Source organism: Sminthopsis crassicaudata, chromosome 5, assembly GCF_048593235.1.
Source record: "Sminthopsis crassicaudata isolate SCR6 chromosome 5, ASM4859323v1, whole genome shotgun sequence".
Classification (NCBI taxonomy): domain Eukaryota; kingdom Metazoa; phylum Chordata; class Mammalia; order Dasyuromorphia; family Dasyuridae; genus Sminthopsis; species Sminthopsis crassicaudata.
In genome coordinates this window covers 30860898-30878464 of record NC_133621.1, presented here as the reverse complement: position 1 = coordinate 30878464, position 17567 = coordinate 30860898, and the positions used below count along the sequence as shown (strand labels likewise).

The 17567-nt window shown below is 35.3% G+C and overlaps 1 protein-coding gene across 2 annotated transcripts in view; it reads right to left on the bottom strand.

The window, feature by feature from the left end:
• Window positions 1-424: 424 nt before the first annotated feature.
• The window catches only part of EFHB (EF-hand domain family member B), a 34346-nt gene continuing 17203 nt past the window's right edge, over window positions 425-17567 (bottom strand). Inside the window, exons 7-13 of one of the 2 annotated variants that reach the window (XM_074269202.1) lie at window positions 15262-15345; window positions 13877-13944; window positions 10756-10910; window positions 6904-7111; window positions 5785-6006; window positions 3012-3193; window positions 425-781 (exon numbers count right to left, since the gene is read on the bottom strand). In XM_074269202.1, coding sequence (XP_074125303.1) covers window positions 611-781; window positions 3012-3193; window positions 5785-6006; window positions 6904-7111; window positions 10756-10910; window positions 13877-13944; window positions 15262-15345 — 1090 coding nt within the window. In that variant the 3' untranslated portion in view covers window positions 425-610. Of the gene's footprint in view, window positions 782-2806; window positions 2952-3011; window positions 3194-5784; window positions 6007-6903; window positions 7112-10755; window positions 10911-13876; window positions 13945-15261; window positions 15346-17567 lie in introns of both variants that reach the window. The other variant, XM_074269203.1, reaches the window with a different exon arrangement.

Genomic DNA, 17567 nt, shown 5'->3' with positions numbered 1-17567 from the left:
CCATCCCCCTTACTCAACTTTCCTATTACTATCAATAATACCCTCATTCTCCAGCCTCCCCGATGTTAATACTAACATGGAGTGAGAATAACTGAAGGAGACATAGAGCATAGCAACTCTTAGTCTCAATATCTTGTGGGAGTAACACATCACAGAGGACCAAAACACATGGGACTAGATTTCCTAAGAATAATGGCTCTCATAGGAAATGTTAAATACACTCATTGTAAGCTTTGGAGGCCAAGGATTCTATATTCAAGAAACTGAGGCTCTGAGAAGTATAGTTACTTGCCCAAAGTTACATGAGGAGTTAGTGTCAGAGGTGAGAGGTGTGGAAAAATAAATGTTTGCTAATTGAAAACAAATTATTTTTTTAATATGTCAAAATATATACTTAGAAATATTAGTTATGAGAAAATTTTTGAGGATAAAAAACCTAATTTATTTGCAATATATAACATATAAGATCTCCCACAGTGATTACAGAATAGAATAGAATATCTAATTCTAGATAAAATCTGAATGTATATAAAATTAAATGTTTAAAGTAACATGTAAAGTAACATTCCTTTTTGGAAAGGAATCAACTTCACCAAAATCACAAGACATATTATACTTGATTCCTTCTGATTCTTCCAGCATGCTGCATTTCATCCAGGACATTTCTCACAGACTCTATACAAACTTCTCCTTTGTGATGTTTCTTAGAAGCCAAATTCCACACAAGTTCAAAGTTCTCATCAGTAAGATTGACACCAATATTCCGTAATATCCGAGCAATCTATAAAGATATCATTTTAAAGCAAAGTGTCATTTTTAAAAGCTATAAAGTATTAGGTAGAGAGGACAGTAGAGATCCAGGCTGAGACATGATAGTTTTTGTTTAAGACAGTTTGGATTACTAGTCATTGGGGATAATGAGAAGAAGGGAAAGAAAAAGAGAGAAAAGAAAAAGATAAATAAAAGGATAATGCAAGATTACAAAGAAAGATGAGAAGCAAGAGAAAGAAAATATAAAGTCAAAGGAAGCTTAAAATTGTGAAAGTATTAGGGAAAAGAGAAACAAAATAAGAGCAGAGCTACTGGGAACAGAGAAGGGGAGACCAAAAGTTAGCAAAGGAAAGCAATTATATGCAGTATCAAATCAACTTGAAAAAAATTGGAATAATAAAAGAATGGTTCTGGAAATCCTCTTTAAAAGATAAAAAATAAAATTAAAAAAAGATCATCATAAATCAGAGAAGCAAAGAAGTCTGCCTGTGCAGAATAACAATACCCCTACCTCATTTTTTGTTCATTTACACTCAGCAAGAGATAAGTAGGGTCATTGTTGTTATTCAGAAGTTCAATAGTATCTGACTCTTCATGAGCCCTCATGGACCATATCACACCAACCCCTTCCCTCTAGTGAATAGCATGAATTAATTTAAGTATTGATTGATTTGATCTCCTTGCTGTCCAAGGGAATCTCTTAAGTCTTCTCTGGTACCACAATTCAAAAGTGCTGATTCTGCTTTCCTTTTTCAGTCCATCTCTCACAGACATACATTGCCAGTCACACTGGTCAAAATAATGGAATCTTTCAGAATTTGTATTCCCTGTGCAAAACTTATTTTAGAACCTTTCCTTTCATCGATGACAACCCATTGTAGGTTTCTGTCTTTCAGCTGCCAGCCTTTTACATGTGGTTGATTGACTGGCACATTCCATGGGACTAAAATGGATGAATATTTGGTCTTCCTTCTCTTTAAGGAGTGTGACATAATGAGAAATGAGTTTGATTTGGAAGCAGAGAATGTTAAATAATACTAAAATAATGTCAAATTTGCAAAGAAAAGATCTAGAAGTCTTAAATTCACATGAAGTGGAGATGGAGAGCAGTAAGAAACTGGATTAAGTTTCAGATAGTTGATGAGAAGACAACATTTTCTCAGGATAGGAAAAGAGAGAAGATATTTGTCTACAATCTTTCAATCCCAACGGAATCCAAGAACCTTAATAGGAGCTACCATTGGCCTAGTGGGAAACAGAGAGAACTTCCCTTCTGAGGCCATTTCCAATTTTCCCTAAAAATAGTAAATAAGATTTACCATGTGTGTATATATATATATGTGTGTGTGTGTGTGTATACACACAGACACATACACACACACATCATCTGTTTGTGATGCCTAAAATTCCTATAATCAGACAAACAGCCTTTTTTTCTATAATTAGGGCCATTGATAGAGGCTTGGAAGGGAACTTTGAAGTCAACTTAGGGTGACCTCTTTTTACAAATAAAGGACCAAGGCCCTTTCATGGTTTAGGAAATTGCTCAAGGTGACAGAACCAGGATTTGCACCAAGCTTCAGAGAGCTTCCACCAGGGAGGAGCAGTGACATGGATTGTTTTAACATCCATAAAACACTTTCTAATAAAGTAAAAAAAAAAAAAAAAAAAAAAAAAAAAAAAAAAAAGCTGAGCTCCATAGCAAATATACGGAGAGAAATATATCATATCCTCCATTCATCAGATCAATTTGACAAATTAATAAATATCTTTCTACCACTCAAGGAGAACAATATGCCATAATGACTGTGACTTTGTGCTTACCCATCAGCCTTGCTGAAACCACAGGTGAGGTGCTTGTGAAATGAAAACCTGTACCAATGTATCAGAAAGAGCGGAGCTAAATCAGCTCTCCAAGAGTTTTTTCCCCTTCTTTTATTTGTTTTATAATTTTTACTTTCAGTTTTCCTCTTTTTGATGCATTTTAGCATTTATTTAAGATTTAAGCATATGTGAATGATTTGTAAATACATACAGATCCATTCCACTTTTCTTTTTCCAGAACTGTACAAAACCTTCACAACCAAATTCAGGGTAACCCAAAAGGTTCTCTGCTTCAGGTGTTCTGATTATTTTGCAGCAGAAAGCTTCAAGTTTTGTTTTGTTTTGTTTTTTAAAGTCTAAAAAGGAAGATACAGATAGAGTTATGTTACTTGATACTGTGAAATAATATACTGTACCTCATCTTTGGATCTAGCTTTAAAGAAGTCTGTTTCAAACACTCCCTTTTCACTGTAGATGGATGGGTGTAATAAGGTATAAGAAGTGCCTAAATCACCGTAATCGGTTCTATCACTGATACGACGAAAACGAGGGGCAGGGAGATCAGAACGAATCGTTGGAATACCACTCACGGGAATACCTACAAAATGAAAATTAATGAGAAAAAAGAAACAAAGCTCTCAAATCAGTAGGAAAAAAGTTCACATCAAGAGAGGAAGCATTAATAATAGAGAATATTTGACTGAGGCTCATTCATATTATAATGAAAAAAGTCATATAGAAGTCTACTATAGACCTTGATCAAAAGAAGAAAGGAATGAGTTTATGAAACACATAACAGTCTTGACAAAGAAATACAACACTATAATGAAGGTCTTCAGCTGTCTATTGCTAGAGTACTCTCTACTGAAAACAGAATAGCTAATAATTTATTGATTTGTCTTAATTTCATTCTTCAAAAAAAAAGGAGGAAGCAAAAGGGGAACAGCTTTTCTATATCTGATGACCAATAAGGAAGACCTAGTTAATGAAGCAAAACTCCAAGAATACTCCAATAGCAAGAAAAGCCAGAGATAGGAAGAGAAAGAAGGTTTTCCAGAGTCCTCCCATCCAATCCATTCTGACCTGACCAAGAATTCTCTCTGTAATATCATTGACAACTGATCAATCTTGGAAGTGGAAATAAGTGGAAATCTTGAAATAAAGTGATCCTAAGAGTTTGGAACAAAAAAAAGAAGGAAACCTCTTGGAAAAATCAGATACTTTTGAAGAGTAAATTTTGGATACTGCAGACATAGGATGACAGGATATCATAGTCTTAATTTCCATAGGAGATCTTAGCGCTGGAGGAATGGTGAACCCTCAAGAAAATAATTCTGACTTCATAACTACAAAAGGTTCAAATGATGAAGAAGGAGCTGTATAAAGAGACCAAGGTAAGTGGGAAAATATCTCATTGGCTATGCTGACATAAACTAGCTATGTGACCCTGGAAAGGAAACCTCCCAGTGCCTCGGACAACTATTTAAGTCTATAAGTTGAATAAAAAGCAGAAATATGTGTTAATGGAGCATGTTTCTGACTGAGAGTTCCCTATATCAATAAAATTAAGTCCTATCAAGAAAAAAGCAACAGAGATTTTTTAAAGGAATATTTTAGAAAACTAAAGCAAAGATAGTAAAAACTAAGGATGAATACAATAAAGTAATACAATCCTTGGGATAGTGATGTCAGAAATACTGAAGGTCAAAATGAATTGAGTCTGGTAATAAATCTAATGACAAGGAAGGCACTTTTTAACTATGGGGGTACAAGGAAGAGAACACAAAGAGCTAAACCTGAGAATGGAGGCTAGAAAGACAAGAGAGACAGGGAACATGGTCTACCAGCAGACTGGCCAGAATCTACAATCAAAGGATCTGGACTTTAATCCTGCTTTCTTACTTGTATGACCTAAGGCTTTGGTTCCTCTCCTAGGAAAATTAAAGGGGCAGATGAGATGCCCGTTAAGCTGCCTTACAGTTCTGAATATATAAACGATTCAACTCCTGTTTTACTTGTGTTTTCTCTGCCAAGGAAAAATATCTTTGGATTAGGAAAGATAGAATAAAAATGATTAATGGAGTGAAGCCTAAAAATAAGAGAAGAATAAACACTTCACCATTCTCAAAGTTTTCAAAGCAAAAGAACTAGACAGCAACATCCATCCCAAGGTCATGAAAGAACTAAAGTGGCATCTGTGACGCCGCAGTCAATGACCTTTTCAGCCCTGCCACCTTAGGGCTAGAATGGGCCAACAGCCCATTCCCCCAAAAGGGGGAAGAAGATGGATTCTTCCAACTACAGGCTTCGGAGCTTCACTTTGACTCTCAGCGAATTCTGGAGCACTTTTTAAAGAAATAGTTGATGAGCACTTAGAAAGGAGAGTTGTGACCACTAAGAGACAACACAAGTACAAGAATGACAAGCTAGACTGACTCCATTTCCCTTCCTGATGGTATTTTTAACAAGGAAATCAGGGTCAAGCCTGGATTTTGGGAAGGATTTAACAAAGACTTTCATGTAATCTTTGTGTATTAGATGAAGATATGGAATTTGGATACTAATACAGTCAAATGAACATGAAACTTATAGAGGAAAAGAGGAAGGAAATGCATTTTCCATCACTGTCACTGACTTTTGAATGACTCATCATGAGTAAGATATCTGGAAATTAATTCCGATGAAAAGAATAAAAGGAAAAAGAAGGAAGATGGAGCAAAGGGACGAGGAATAAAGAAAAGGAAGAGACTGAGGAAGAAGAAAAATATGGAAAAAAGAAGGAAGATGGAGCAAAGGAAGAGGAATAAAGAAAAGGAGGAGACTGAGGAAGAAGAAAAATATGGAAAAAAGAAGGAAGATGGAGCAAAGGAAGAGGAATAAAGAAAAAGAGGAGACTGAGGAAGAAGAAAAATGTGGAAAAGGGAGTTGCCCCATGCAACTGGGAAGGAATTGAAAAAGCCATTTAATCTTCCTCTTGCCAGAAGAACTGATGTCTACCTTATTCCTAAAGACTTCTAGGATAGGTAAATATCCTTAGTAACCAACTGCAGTGGAAATCAAATTTGATAAAAATGTTCATTATGTTTACCTCCTGATTTGCCCTTGTTTCAGGTAAAATACAGAGAATGTTTTCTTGCTATTTCCATGAGTTTCTTGGTTCTTAAAAAAAGACAAGTCTAACATACTCACTCTTTGGAGAGATGCCTCCTACCACTGAATTAATTTGAGAAGATGTTGTTTTATAATCGGCAAATACTTTATCTGTTGGTCTTGTGAGAGTCCGGGGGGTCTTCATTTCTTTCCCGGGTTGTTCTTGCACAATATCTTCAGGTTTGATCAGAGGAACGGATTTATCCGCTGATTCTTCACCAGGAGCGAGTTGCTGTTCAGGATCTTCTGACACTTTTCTCCCTTTAAGAAAGTAGCAGAGCATAATTGTTACAAGAGCTTTTTTTTTTTTTTTTTTTTTTTTTTTTTTCCAATTGGGGAGGGAAGTGATAGAAGGTTAAAAAATAAATGTTAATTAAAATTTTAAAAAAAGAAAAAGAAGAAAGTAGCAGAAAATGTTCACTGTGATTAGCACCAAGCATTTGCAGTTGCCATTGCCTAGTCAATCAGTCAATTATTAAAACTTGCCATATGCCAGGCACCATGCTAAGCTCTAGCAAAAAAAAAACCTGCCCCTTGTCCTCAATCAGCCTCCATCTTTATTTTTCTCAGGGGAGGTTGGGGTTGAGGCTGACTCTCCTTACCTTGCCAAGGCTAAAAGCATAATAGCCTAACACTTCCTAGCTATGTGACTCTGGGCAAATCACTTAACCCCAATTGCTTCAGCCATCATTCCTGGCTAGGGAACTTTCATTTTAATGACAACTTGGTATACACAAAATACATACCGAATAAAAGGGAAGGTATTAACAGCTGGGAAGATTAGGATAGACCTTTTATAGAAGGATAGCCTCCCATCTTGTCCAAGTTTGAAGTCAGGAGCCATTCACAGGTCCAATCCCACTACTGATCAGGAATAGAAGCCTAGACCTGCTCTTTTCCCAGCCAGAACAGGACTTTTCTGGGTAACTCCATGGCCTTCTGTACTCACACTGTGGGTATCCACCTCGCCCAGTAGGGCTCACCACACTAATGCTGTACTTAATGGGCAGAGCCCAATGCGTCCCAGCCCCTTGCACTTCAAAGCTCTGGTGCCAGTCTCAGCCCCTTTAGAAATGGGGAGCATGGGCAGGTCCCGCCAGGACAAGTTTATTAATGCTTTCCTGTCCTTATATTCAAACCATTTTAAAAATCACATACCTGTGAGGAGGATCTTTTCTTCAAATTCATTAATGGGCATCAAGTCTTTCCAGTTCAGAAAATTAGCGAACTCTTGGTAATTAATCATGCCATCCCCATCCAAATCACAGTAATCAAACAGTTCGTTCAGGAGCACCTCATTTAGTTCTAAGTTCATCTGAGAACAGGCTCTCCGGAGCTCTTCTTTGTCTATCATCCCATCTGCATTCTGTTAGAAATAGGGTAGAAAACAAAAGGATGTTATGCTCCTTCAGGCTTCTCCGTGGGCTCTCCATGGCTGTGGCCTTGGAGCCAGACATGTTTTCTGCCCTTTCCTACCAGGAGCATGGTATACACCAGAAGGCATGTTCCCAATCTGGTCAAGAACATTCTTGGAGCCAGGCAACGGGAGTTCCCAAGGGAAATATTCTATTATAAAACCACCATATATTAGGGGCTCACTATAACATAAACTAGATTTTTGGAGATTCAAAGATGTCAAATATAGCCTTGCTTGATCAAGATCCTTTTGCTTTGAACTAATAATTTGATTGGGTGGTAAAGACAGATAATAAAATTGGTTCTGAGTTTAAATGGGTCTTGATCCACAAAGTGCCTTAAAGTTGGGGTCACTTTTCTGAAGGAAAGGGAAAGACACCATAGAAGGGGGATGTTACATAATCTTCATGCCTTTTTTGTGAGGTAATTGGGGTTAAGTGACTTGCCAAGAGTCACACAGTTAGGAAGCATTTGAACTCAGAACCTCCTGACTCCAGGGCCACTGCTCTATCCACTGTATTACCCAGCTACCCCTGTGCTATATATTCTTAAGGGAATGACATGAAAACACTTAAAATATTATGTCAAAACATTGAATGAAGGCAAGGCAATGGATTTGTGTAAAAAACATATAACTTGTTTTCCTTTAGGTATGTTTCTCACAATTCAATTTAAGAAACATATGTGATTTTCACCATGTTTAACATAATATCGGATTATTTGACATCTAGGGGAGGGGTGGGGGGGAAGGGGTAAGTTAGAACACAAGATTTTAGGGGCAGCTAGGTGATGCAGTGGATAGAGCACCAGCCCTGAATTCAGGAGGACCTGAGTTCAAATCTAGTCTCAGACACTTAACACTTCCAAGCTGTGTGACCCTGGGCAAGTCACTTAACCCCAATTGCCTCAAAAAAAAAAAAAAAAAAGAAAAGAAAGAACACGAGGTTTTGCAAGAGTCACTTGAAAAATTATCTTTGCCTATGTTTCAAAAATAAGAAACTTCATTTAAAAAAAAGAAACATAAATGATTTATAGGTGACAGGTAATAGGGTAGATGCTAGTGATACAAGGACAAAAGTGAAACAGCCCCTGACTTCTAGGAATTTCATTCAACTGGTAAGGAGTGAGATATATACAAATAACTGAAAAACAGAAAGAACACAATCATCTAGAAGATTTAAAAAAAAAAAAAAAAAAAAAAAAAAGACTTCTCTAGGAAGTGACACCTGAGGTGAACCTTGGAAGAAGCTTCCATCCCATTATCAAATGATTCAACATCAGAAAATATTATGATTTTATTGGTGGAAATGACGAGGCTTCTGCCCCCCAAGATGATGGAAGCTTTCCATCTGACTTAAAACCTTCCATCTATATAGCCTCTATTATTTGAATAGCAGTTCCTAAAGGGCAGATACTGTCTTGCCACTTTATTTGTATACTTAGCATTTAGCAAAGTTCTTTGCATGTAGTAAGTACTTAATAAATGCTTCGTTCATTCAATCATTCATATTTGAAAGAAAAGCTACTCACTAAACTCCAGTGGCTCACTCTTACCTCCGAGAGCAATAACATAAATGCTCTATTTGGCATTCAAAGCCCTTAAAATCCTCCACCTGTTTCCTTTCTAGTCTTCTTACATCTTATTGCCCAACATGTGCTCTTCAACCCATTGACAAGGGCCTTCTAGCTGTTCCACAAACAAGACGTTCCATCTCTCAGCTCCAGGCATTTTTGCTGTTCCCTAATCCCCTCCCCCTCCTCCCCTCAGACTACTTATCTCTCTGGCTTCCTTTCAGTCCCAAACCAAAATGCTACCTTCTACAGGAAGTCTTCTCAAACCCCTCTTAATTCCAGTGTTTTCTCTCATTCATTTATGTATTTGCTTGAACACTATCTCCCCAATTAGATTGTAAGCTCCTTGATAGCAGAGACTATATTTTTCCTCTTTATATTTCCTCAGTGTTTGACACTGCTTGGGACATAATAGACATCCAATAAGTGTTTATTGTTTGATGGATGGATAAAGATAGCAATAAATGGATATGTTCATTTCCATCAGGGAGTTTTACATTCAATCCATTCTTATGTATACTTTTTTCCTGAAGCAATCTTTGAAACTGAGCTGGATTTGATTGAGGGGAGAAAATCCTTATTTTAGTTGACATATCTAATTTTAGTTTGTTGCTAATTTTCAAAATAGCCAGCCTCTAGTCTATAATTTTATGTGCTCAAAATCACATATAAAAGGTTTTGTGTCAAACGATTCTATACAAGCAAATTGGGTAGTTAGGTATTCTCTAACTGCTAATTTGTGAAAAGTAGAATTTTGTGTATATAGATGTTCTTATAAAAATGAGTTCCATTTAAATAATATGTATTAAACTATTACTAGAAAAACAGGCACATTATGTATAGTTGATGGAACCATTTTTGAAAGGGAATTATACCCCCCAAATTACTAAAATGTCTATACACTCTGATCCAGCAATACTTCTACCAGCCCAGCAACTCAAGAGGCCAAAAAGATAGAGAACGGGCCCATGTACACAAAAATACTTTTGTTCTTTTTGCAGTTGCAAAGTACTAGAAGCTAAGAGATTGTCCATTAATTGGAGAAAAGCTGAACAAATTATAATAAATGAATGCAATGCGATATTAATTGCACCTGATGAAATAAGCAAAAAAGATGGTTTCAGAGAAACCCGAGGATTTCTGTGAACTGATACAGAGTGAAGTGAGGGGGAAAAAAAACATATTTTTTGCAAAAAATTAGAACAGCTTTGTTGATAAGTTCAATTCAGTGACCAAAAATATCAACAATAATAGCTAGCATTTATACAGTGTTCTATAGTTTGATAATGATAAAGTATACTACCCACCTCCTCACAGAGAAGCAATAGATTCAAGATACAAAATAAAACAAATATTTTTGGATATGAACACAGCAAAATATTTGACTATCTGTATTTACACAAGGGTTTGGTTTTTGTATCAATTTTTTTTGCTTTGTTTTATTGCTGTTGTTTTTCTAATGGATTAGATGAAGAAGAAATATGTGATAATCAAAAAGAGAATAAAATAATTTTTAAAATTAAACTATTGCTAACTTTCATTCCAGTAGAGAGCTTGACACCTTGAAAGGAACTAAGTGGGGTCTGCAATAAAATAGATAAAAAGTAATTTTAAATGATACAAAATAAACTTAAGCATTATGTTCATCATTTGAAGGCAAAGAGGATATCATTCTTATTTTAGGGGAAATTGAAATTCTCAACCCATCAAGAATTATTATAGTCCCTATTTCTCTGGGTAAAAAACAATGCATAAATCATTTTTCTCTTTTTCTTTCTCGTTTTCCTCCCACTTTCAGGTTGAATTACTGATAGAACATTAAGAATCTACAGAGTTTGGACTGAAATTTTTTAACCTGAGTCATGTTCCTTGACATCACTTAAATTCATAAATAATTCCTGGGTTCCCCACTTAGATTTGTCTACATTTTCTACTTTGAAACCAATTAGGTTCTAGGATTCTTTACAATATCTCCACAAGACTGATTTACCAGGACATATAACAAGCCATCACACTACTGACCACATCAAAATGCCGGAACGCAGCCAACAAAGAGTCAAAGTTGTGATAATTCACTTTCTTCAGGTGTTGACGAATGGCTGCCAGAACAGCCTGCTGCCTTTCCTTGCCACGCTGGAAATGGTCGGGGAGCCGGTTGTAAATGACATCAGCAGCTCCTATTGGGACACAAACACAGCAAATTGGTTTTGTTCCGTAAATATACAATCCTTATCTGAATAATATTGATGACAATAGTAGCAATAATAACAATAAATCAATTTCTTTGAATAGGTTAAAAAAATTAAACCTAGACACTTAAAACAATGGTTACCATTAAAAATAGTCAATTATAGACGTGTCTGAAAGCCAGTAGTTTTGCACTATTTCACTACTTAAAAAGAAATTACTTTCTCAAAATCAATTTTCTATCTTATTACAAAAATGCATAGTTTGGTTTTCTATCTTCAATTAAAAGAGCGAGTGATGGTATACTGAATGGAAAGATGGCCTTAGATCATGAAAGAAAGATGATCTTAGTTCAAGTCTTACCTCTGATATATACTGGCTGTGGGAGTCTGGATAACTCACTATCTCCAGGTGCTATCAAACAATTCTCTGAGACACTTAGACTATAAGACAAATGCCTGTATGCAATGGTAGAAGACATTTCTTCAGTGGGAGTTCCCAATAAAATCCATTTTCAATTAAACAGTTGGATGGAGTAGATTTTTTGGAATGTAGAATTCTTTGATGTAAACTTCTCATTTTCTCAATAAGGAGCCTAAGATCCAAAGAGTTTGTAATTTGGCCAATGTTGGCAAAGTCTGCACCTGAATCCCAGGGATCAGGGCTCCATTTTGGAGCATTGTTTCCACTGTACCAAGAAGCCTTGCCCTAATAAATTGGCTATTTAATGTGTGAAATAAAATTAATTCCTTCAAAAATTCCTCATTTTTAGTGACCAAAGTTATTATCTTTCTCCTAATACAAGGCTTGTTCTTTTCAATATTAAGAAAGTTCCAATCTTATTATTTTGCATGATTAAGGAAGTCTTTAGGGCAATTAGTTGCCTCAGTGGATAGACATTGGGCTTGGAATCAAGAAGATTCATCTTCATGAGACACTATCTGTGTAACCCTGGGTAACTCTGTCTGCCTCAGTTTCTCATCTATAAAATTAGCTGAAGAAGTAAATGTCAAACTGCTTTGACAAGAAAAGCTCAAATGGGATTGAAAAGAGTCAGACATGGCTAATCAATAACAAAGCAAGTCTTCAATGTTTCAACAATTTAGTAGGTTTTAATCATCTGTTGACAGGTCTTTGGTCAGAATTAATTTTTGCATCTTGTAACAGCATCATATTGATGTATTAAGAGTACCTAAAAAGGTCAGAATCCCTTAGTTAAAGACATGAATCATTGGGGTGAAAACAGAATTGTCAATATAAGCATTGATTATCATGAGTTGGATAGATGGTATGTCACAAAAGCTTACATATAATCCAAACTCAGTAAAAATTTGTTGAAATTATATAATTTCAAGCCTAATTACTTTTGTTTTTTCTTTTAAAACTTTTTTTTTTCTTAATGCATTCAGTATATAGGGTATTTCGAACTCAGGCTAAGGATGAATATTTGAAGAATGTGTGTTAAAAAAAAAAAAAAAAAAAAAAAAAAAAAAAAAAAACAGATAAAATAAGCTGGTCAAATGATAAGAGTGGAAAGCCCTGCTGGTATATTGGTGATCTGTGAAGAAATTACCCAGCATGTTGAATGGATCCCTTATAGTAGATTTATTGGAGAACTGTACCAGACTAGCAGAGGGAGAACAGGCTTAGAAAAGTTCTGGTCTAACCCTACCTTGACTCTTCCCAGTTCATCCTTTACTCAGCTGTCAAAATAATCTTTATAAAAGCACAAATTTGATCATGTTAACCTCATCTTGTTTAATAAACTCCAATAGTCCCCAATAGTCCCAATAGTCCAATTTTTCCAACCTGATCAAATATAAAATCTTCTGTCCTTCAAACCCCTTCATAACCTAGTCCCTTCCTACTTTTCTACCTTATTCCCTAATCCCATCTCCATGTACTCTTTGACCCCATGACACAGGCATCCTTGCTATTCCTATCACAAGATGCTCACTGTAGATTTTCCCTGGTGTCCCCCATGCCTGGAATACTTTCATCTCCACTTCCTGGTTTCTCTGGCTTCCTTCCTGTCCCAACTAAAATGCCACTTTTGCAGATTCCCTTTAATGCTTTCTATCTCCAATTTTCCACATTTTTTTTTTGTTTGTTTGCATGATGCATGTTGCATTAGCCTGTGAGCCCCTAGAGAGCAGGGAATGGATTTTTACCTTTCTTCATATCCCAGGAGCTCAACACAGGATCTGGCACACATATTAGGTGCTTCATAAATGCTTGTTGACAACCTGTATCCCTCATGGGAATACATACAACAATGAGATAATAGATCTCTAATAGATAATGGTGTTAGATTATTAAGAATTAAGGTCTAGATCCTGTGATTTGATTTGTCTAAGGAGATCCAGATGTGACCTCTCCCTTTTATAATGTATGTTAACACCTTCACAGCAATCAATAATACCAGAGCATTGTGTAAGAGGTTAAATGATTTGTGTAGTCAAAGAGCCACTATAAAAGAGAGGCAGAATTTAATCCTGGCTCCAAGGCCAGCTCTCTGCCCATAATCCCATGGGACCTCTCAAAATTCAAGGATTAACTTCAACTATTTGGTTGTTCATTACACACTACTTAAATCCAAATCAACAAGCACTGAGTATCTGCTCTTTACCAGCTGCCAGGCTAAGAGAAAAAAAAAAAAAGTGTTATCCTTTTTCTTTTAGTTGATTAGGAGTATTTTATATAAGGAGGTTGTATTTGTTCAATAAAACCCAATGCATCTTTTTTTTTTTAAGTTTAAAGAGAGACAGTACTGAGGAATAAAGTTTTCATTCTTCAAATAAAATGACACAAAATCAATTTCTTCACTTTGTTTTGTTTCATTAACAAAAACATTACCTTGTGGGGTTTTTTTGTTTAGTGGGAGATGTGCAGAGGAAAGCAATGTTTAATTCAACACCATGACTTTTTACACTTTGGAAAAAAGCTGTATATTTACCATAATTATCTGGCCGCAGCAATGCTCCAAACGTGTGGTTTGGTGGAAGATTCATTGTTTCTGCAATGCTATTAATGATAAAAATGCTGTCATTAAAATACTCATCACATGGCAACCCTGGAATCTGAAATAATGCTCCCCCATACACTGTTAACTGGAGGATTTATAGGGGAAATGTAGACAAGAATCCCAAATGGTAAGGCATTGAGGAATTTCTATACCCAATGGGAGAAGGAAATCCTCAGGCCAAGTTATTAATCAGAACAACAAGGAAGAGGAAGATAATGATGACAAAAAATAAAATTTTGAGAAGCTTTATTTCATCTTGTCTTCTCATATTTTTTTCCATTTCGTTCCAAGGAATTTGGTTTAAAAAAAATCTCCTGGTGCAGATCCCTAAGTTGATTACTAAATAGAATAACATTACTCTATCATTAGATTTCTTAAAATACAGATCTTTTATGTTGAACATTGAATTATTTTCTTTTTGTTGTTTACAATAAAGAAATTGAATTTAACATCTATACTTAATACTGTCCTAAGACCATCTCTATCTGAATTCAATCAAAGTAGATGAGAATACAATAAAATTGCTTCACAATTATATATATAGTGCTTTAAAATTTATAAAGAACTTTATATATATCATCTCATTTGATAAATTATGTATGTCAAACATCAAAGTTGCTTTTTCTTTTAATAGCATATTTCATTTACTTAAACATTAATGAAAAAATAGACTACACAAATCTATTTAAACTGAAACTTATTCTCAAATGCCTCTTATTATAATTGTGGCTAAGTACTACCGCACCCTGGATTTTAAAAGCAAAAAAAAAAAATCCAAACAGATCCCATTTTTTGAAGATAATATGAGTGTTATTTATATTTGTGTGTGTGTGTGTGTGTGTGTGTGTGTGTGTGTGTGTGTAAATATAAATTTGAGGTCATGGAGATAGTTTTGTCTTGTTTTATTTTAAGACTAGGCTTCCCTATCTTATTCTGGCAGGAAACATAATCAATGGCCATTCATAGGTCCAAGCCATGGTAGGCATGGAAGCTTTGATCTGCTTTGATTCTGACCTGGACTAATCCAGCTTTCCTTGAGTAACTTGTGACCTACAGAACTCACTCACAGGTGGTGAACTTAATGAGGACACAATCAACTTTAGCTACTGAGGTTCACAACTCCACACAAAAGCAAGCCAGCAGGCTTTAGTCTTTTGAGGTCATGAAAGCATTAAAATGTTGCTTATGATCAAAATTTAAGAATTCTTCATTTTAAAAGAAAGATTTATTTTTTAAAATATCAATGTTGAACACACTATTTTTCCAAAACAGTGAGAAAAAATCAATTAATAGGAAGCTTTGTCTATATAACTTACGGATCCCAGACTTTTCCAAGTTTGTGCTGAAACTTTTCATTAAAATCGTCAAGTCTTTTGGAAACTATTTTACTGCCTTTTTTCCTGTAAAATTAGAAAATAAGATAAATGTTCCAGTTGCCAGTCTATATAATTTCCAAATATGCATATGGTGAAGAATATAATAGTGTATTTTGGACATAAAGGAGACAGCCCATTTCGAAAGCAACATCACATTTAAAAAAAACATTATTTGTTCATTTTAGCATTGTTTCTGTGCAAATTTTAAATTTACTTTTAAAAATGTGACACTTGTCATTCCCCAATTGTTAAATGGTTAAAAGACTATTAACAGATAGTTTTTGGATAAAGAAATCGTAGCTATAAATATAGCCATATCAAAATGCTCTAAATCAAAATGAAAATTAAGACAACTCTGAAGTACCATATATCTTAGATTGGCTAAAATATAGGAAAAGTTGATGATAAATGTTGGAAGGGATGTGGGAAAACAGGGACACCAATACACTGTTGGTGGAGTTGTGAACTGATGCAATCATTCTGGGGAGAAATTTGAAACTATACTCCAAAGGCTATAAAATTGTGCATACCCTCTGATCCAGCAGTGTCTCTACTGAGTCTGTATCCCGAAGAGGAAAAGGACCCACATATGCAAAAATGTTTGTAACAGAAGTTTTGTAGTGCCAAGGAACTGGAAACTGGGTGGATGCCCATCACTTGGAGAATGACTGAATAAGTTATGGTATATTAATATAATGGGATGTTTTTGTTCTATTAAGAAATGATGAGCAGGCTGATTTGAAAAAAGCCTGATGCTAAGTGAAGTGAGCAGAACCAAGAGAATACTATACACAGCAACAAGATTATGTGGTAATCAACTGTGATGGACTTGACTGTTTTCAACAATGAGGTGATTCAAGACAATTTCAATAGACATGAAAGAAAGAGTCATCCACATCCAGAGACAAGATTGTGGAGACTAAATGTAGATCACAACACATTATTTTCACCTTTTCTGGCAGTGTTGTTATTTGTTTGTTTGCTTGTTTTGTGGGAGATGGAGAGGGAGGCAGTAAATTTTGAAACACAAGGTTTTGCAAGAGGGAATGGTGAAAACTTTGAATTTCTCTTGAAAAATAAAAGGCGGGGGCAGCTAGGTGGCGCAGTGGATAGAGCACCAGCCCTGAATTCAGGAGGACCCTAGTTCAAATCTGATCTCAGACCCTTAACACTTCTAGCTGTATTACCCTGGGCAAGTCACTTAACCCCAGCCTCAGGAAAAATAAAAGACTATTATTATAAAAAAAGTTCTAAATCATTATTGAATAAGAAAATTAAAACAATTCTAAAATATCACTTCATATCTATCAGATTAACTAAAATGATAGGAGAAATGGCAAATGTTGGAAGGAATGTGGAAAAAATAGGACACTAACATTAATGGTGGAACTATGAATTGATCCAACCATTTCGGGAAGCAATCTGTAATTATGCCCCCAAACTTATAAAATTGTGTATACCTTCTGATCCAGCATTATCACATTAGGTCTGTTTCTCAAAGTGATGAGGGAAAAAGGAAAAGAACTTCTATGTTCTAAAATATTTGTAGCAATTCTCTTTGTTGTGGCAAAGAAATTAGTGGGACACCCCCTCAGTTGGAGATGACTAAACAAGCTGTGGTATATGATTGTGATGTAATACTGTTGTATTGTAATAAACAATGAACAGGTTTATTTTAGAAAAAAATGGAAAGATTTTCATGAAATAATAAGAAATTAAATGAGCAGAACCAAAAGAACATTGTATACAAGAACAGCAATAATGTTTGAAGAATAACTGTGAACAACTAAGGTATTCTGAGTATTATAAATATTCAACAGAACTACAAAGGATCTTTGAAGGAAGATGCTATCTACCTCCAAATAAAGAACTGATAAATAAAAGTATGTATAGTATATGGTTAGTACATGGTGTGTATGTACGCATGTGTGAGTGTGTGCACAAGAAATGGTGGCCTTTTCTAGTGTGAGGTAAGAAGAAAAGCAGCGAGATAATACTAAACTTAAAATGTAACAAAAAATTTAAATTTAAAAAAATATTCAATCTGGCATTTTCTGAGATTTTGTGGCAGGCTATAGAATAATTAATAAATATAATCACAATGTTAATTCTTAGATTTTTTTAAAAATGCAACAGATATTTGAAGCCACAATTTGCTCAAAAATAAATTGTGTGCATTTTTTGTCGTATACAGATATTGCTAAGTTGAACAAGTTTCTAGGGAAGAGTGACACTCTGTGGAGAAA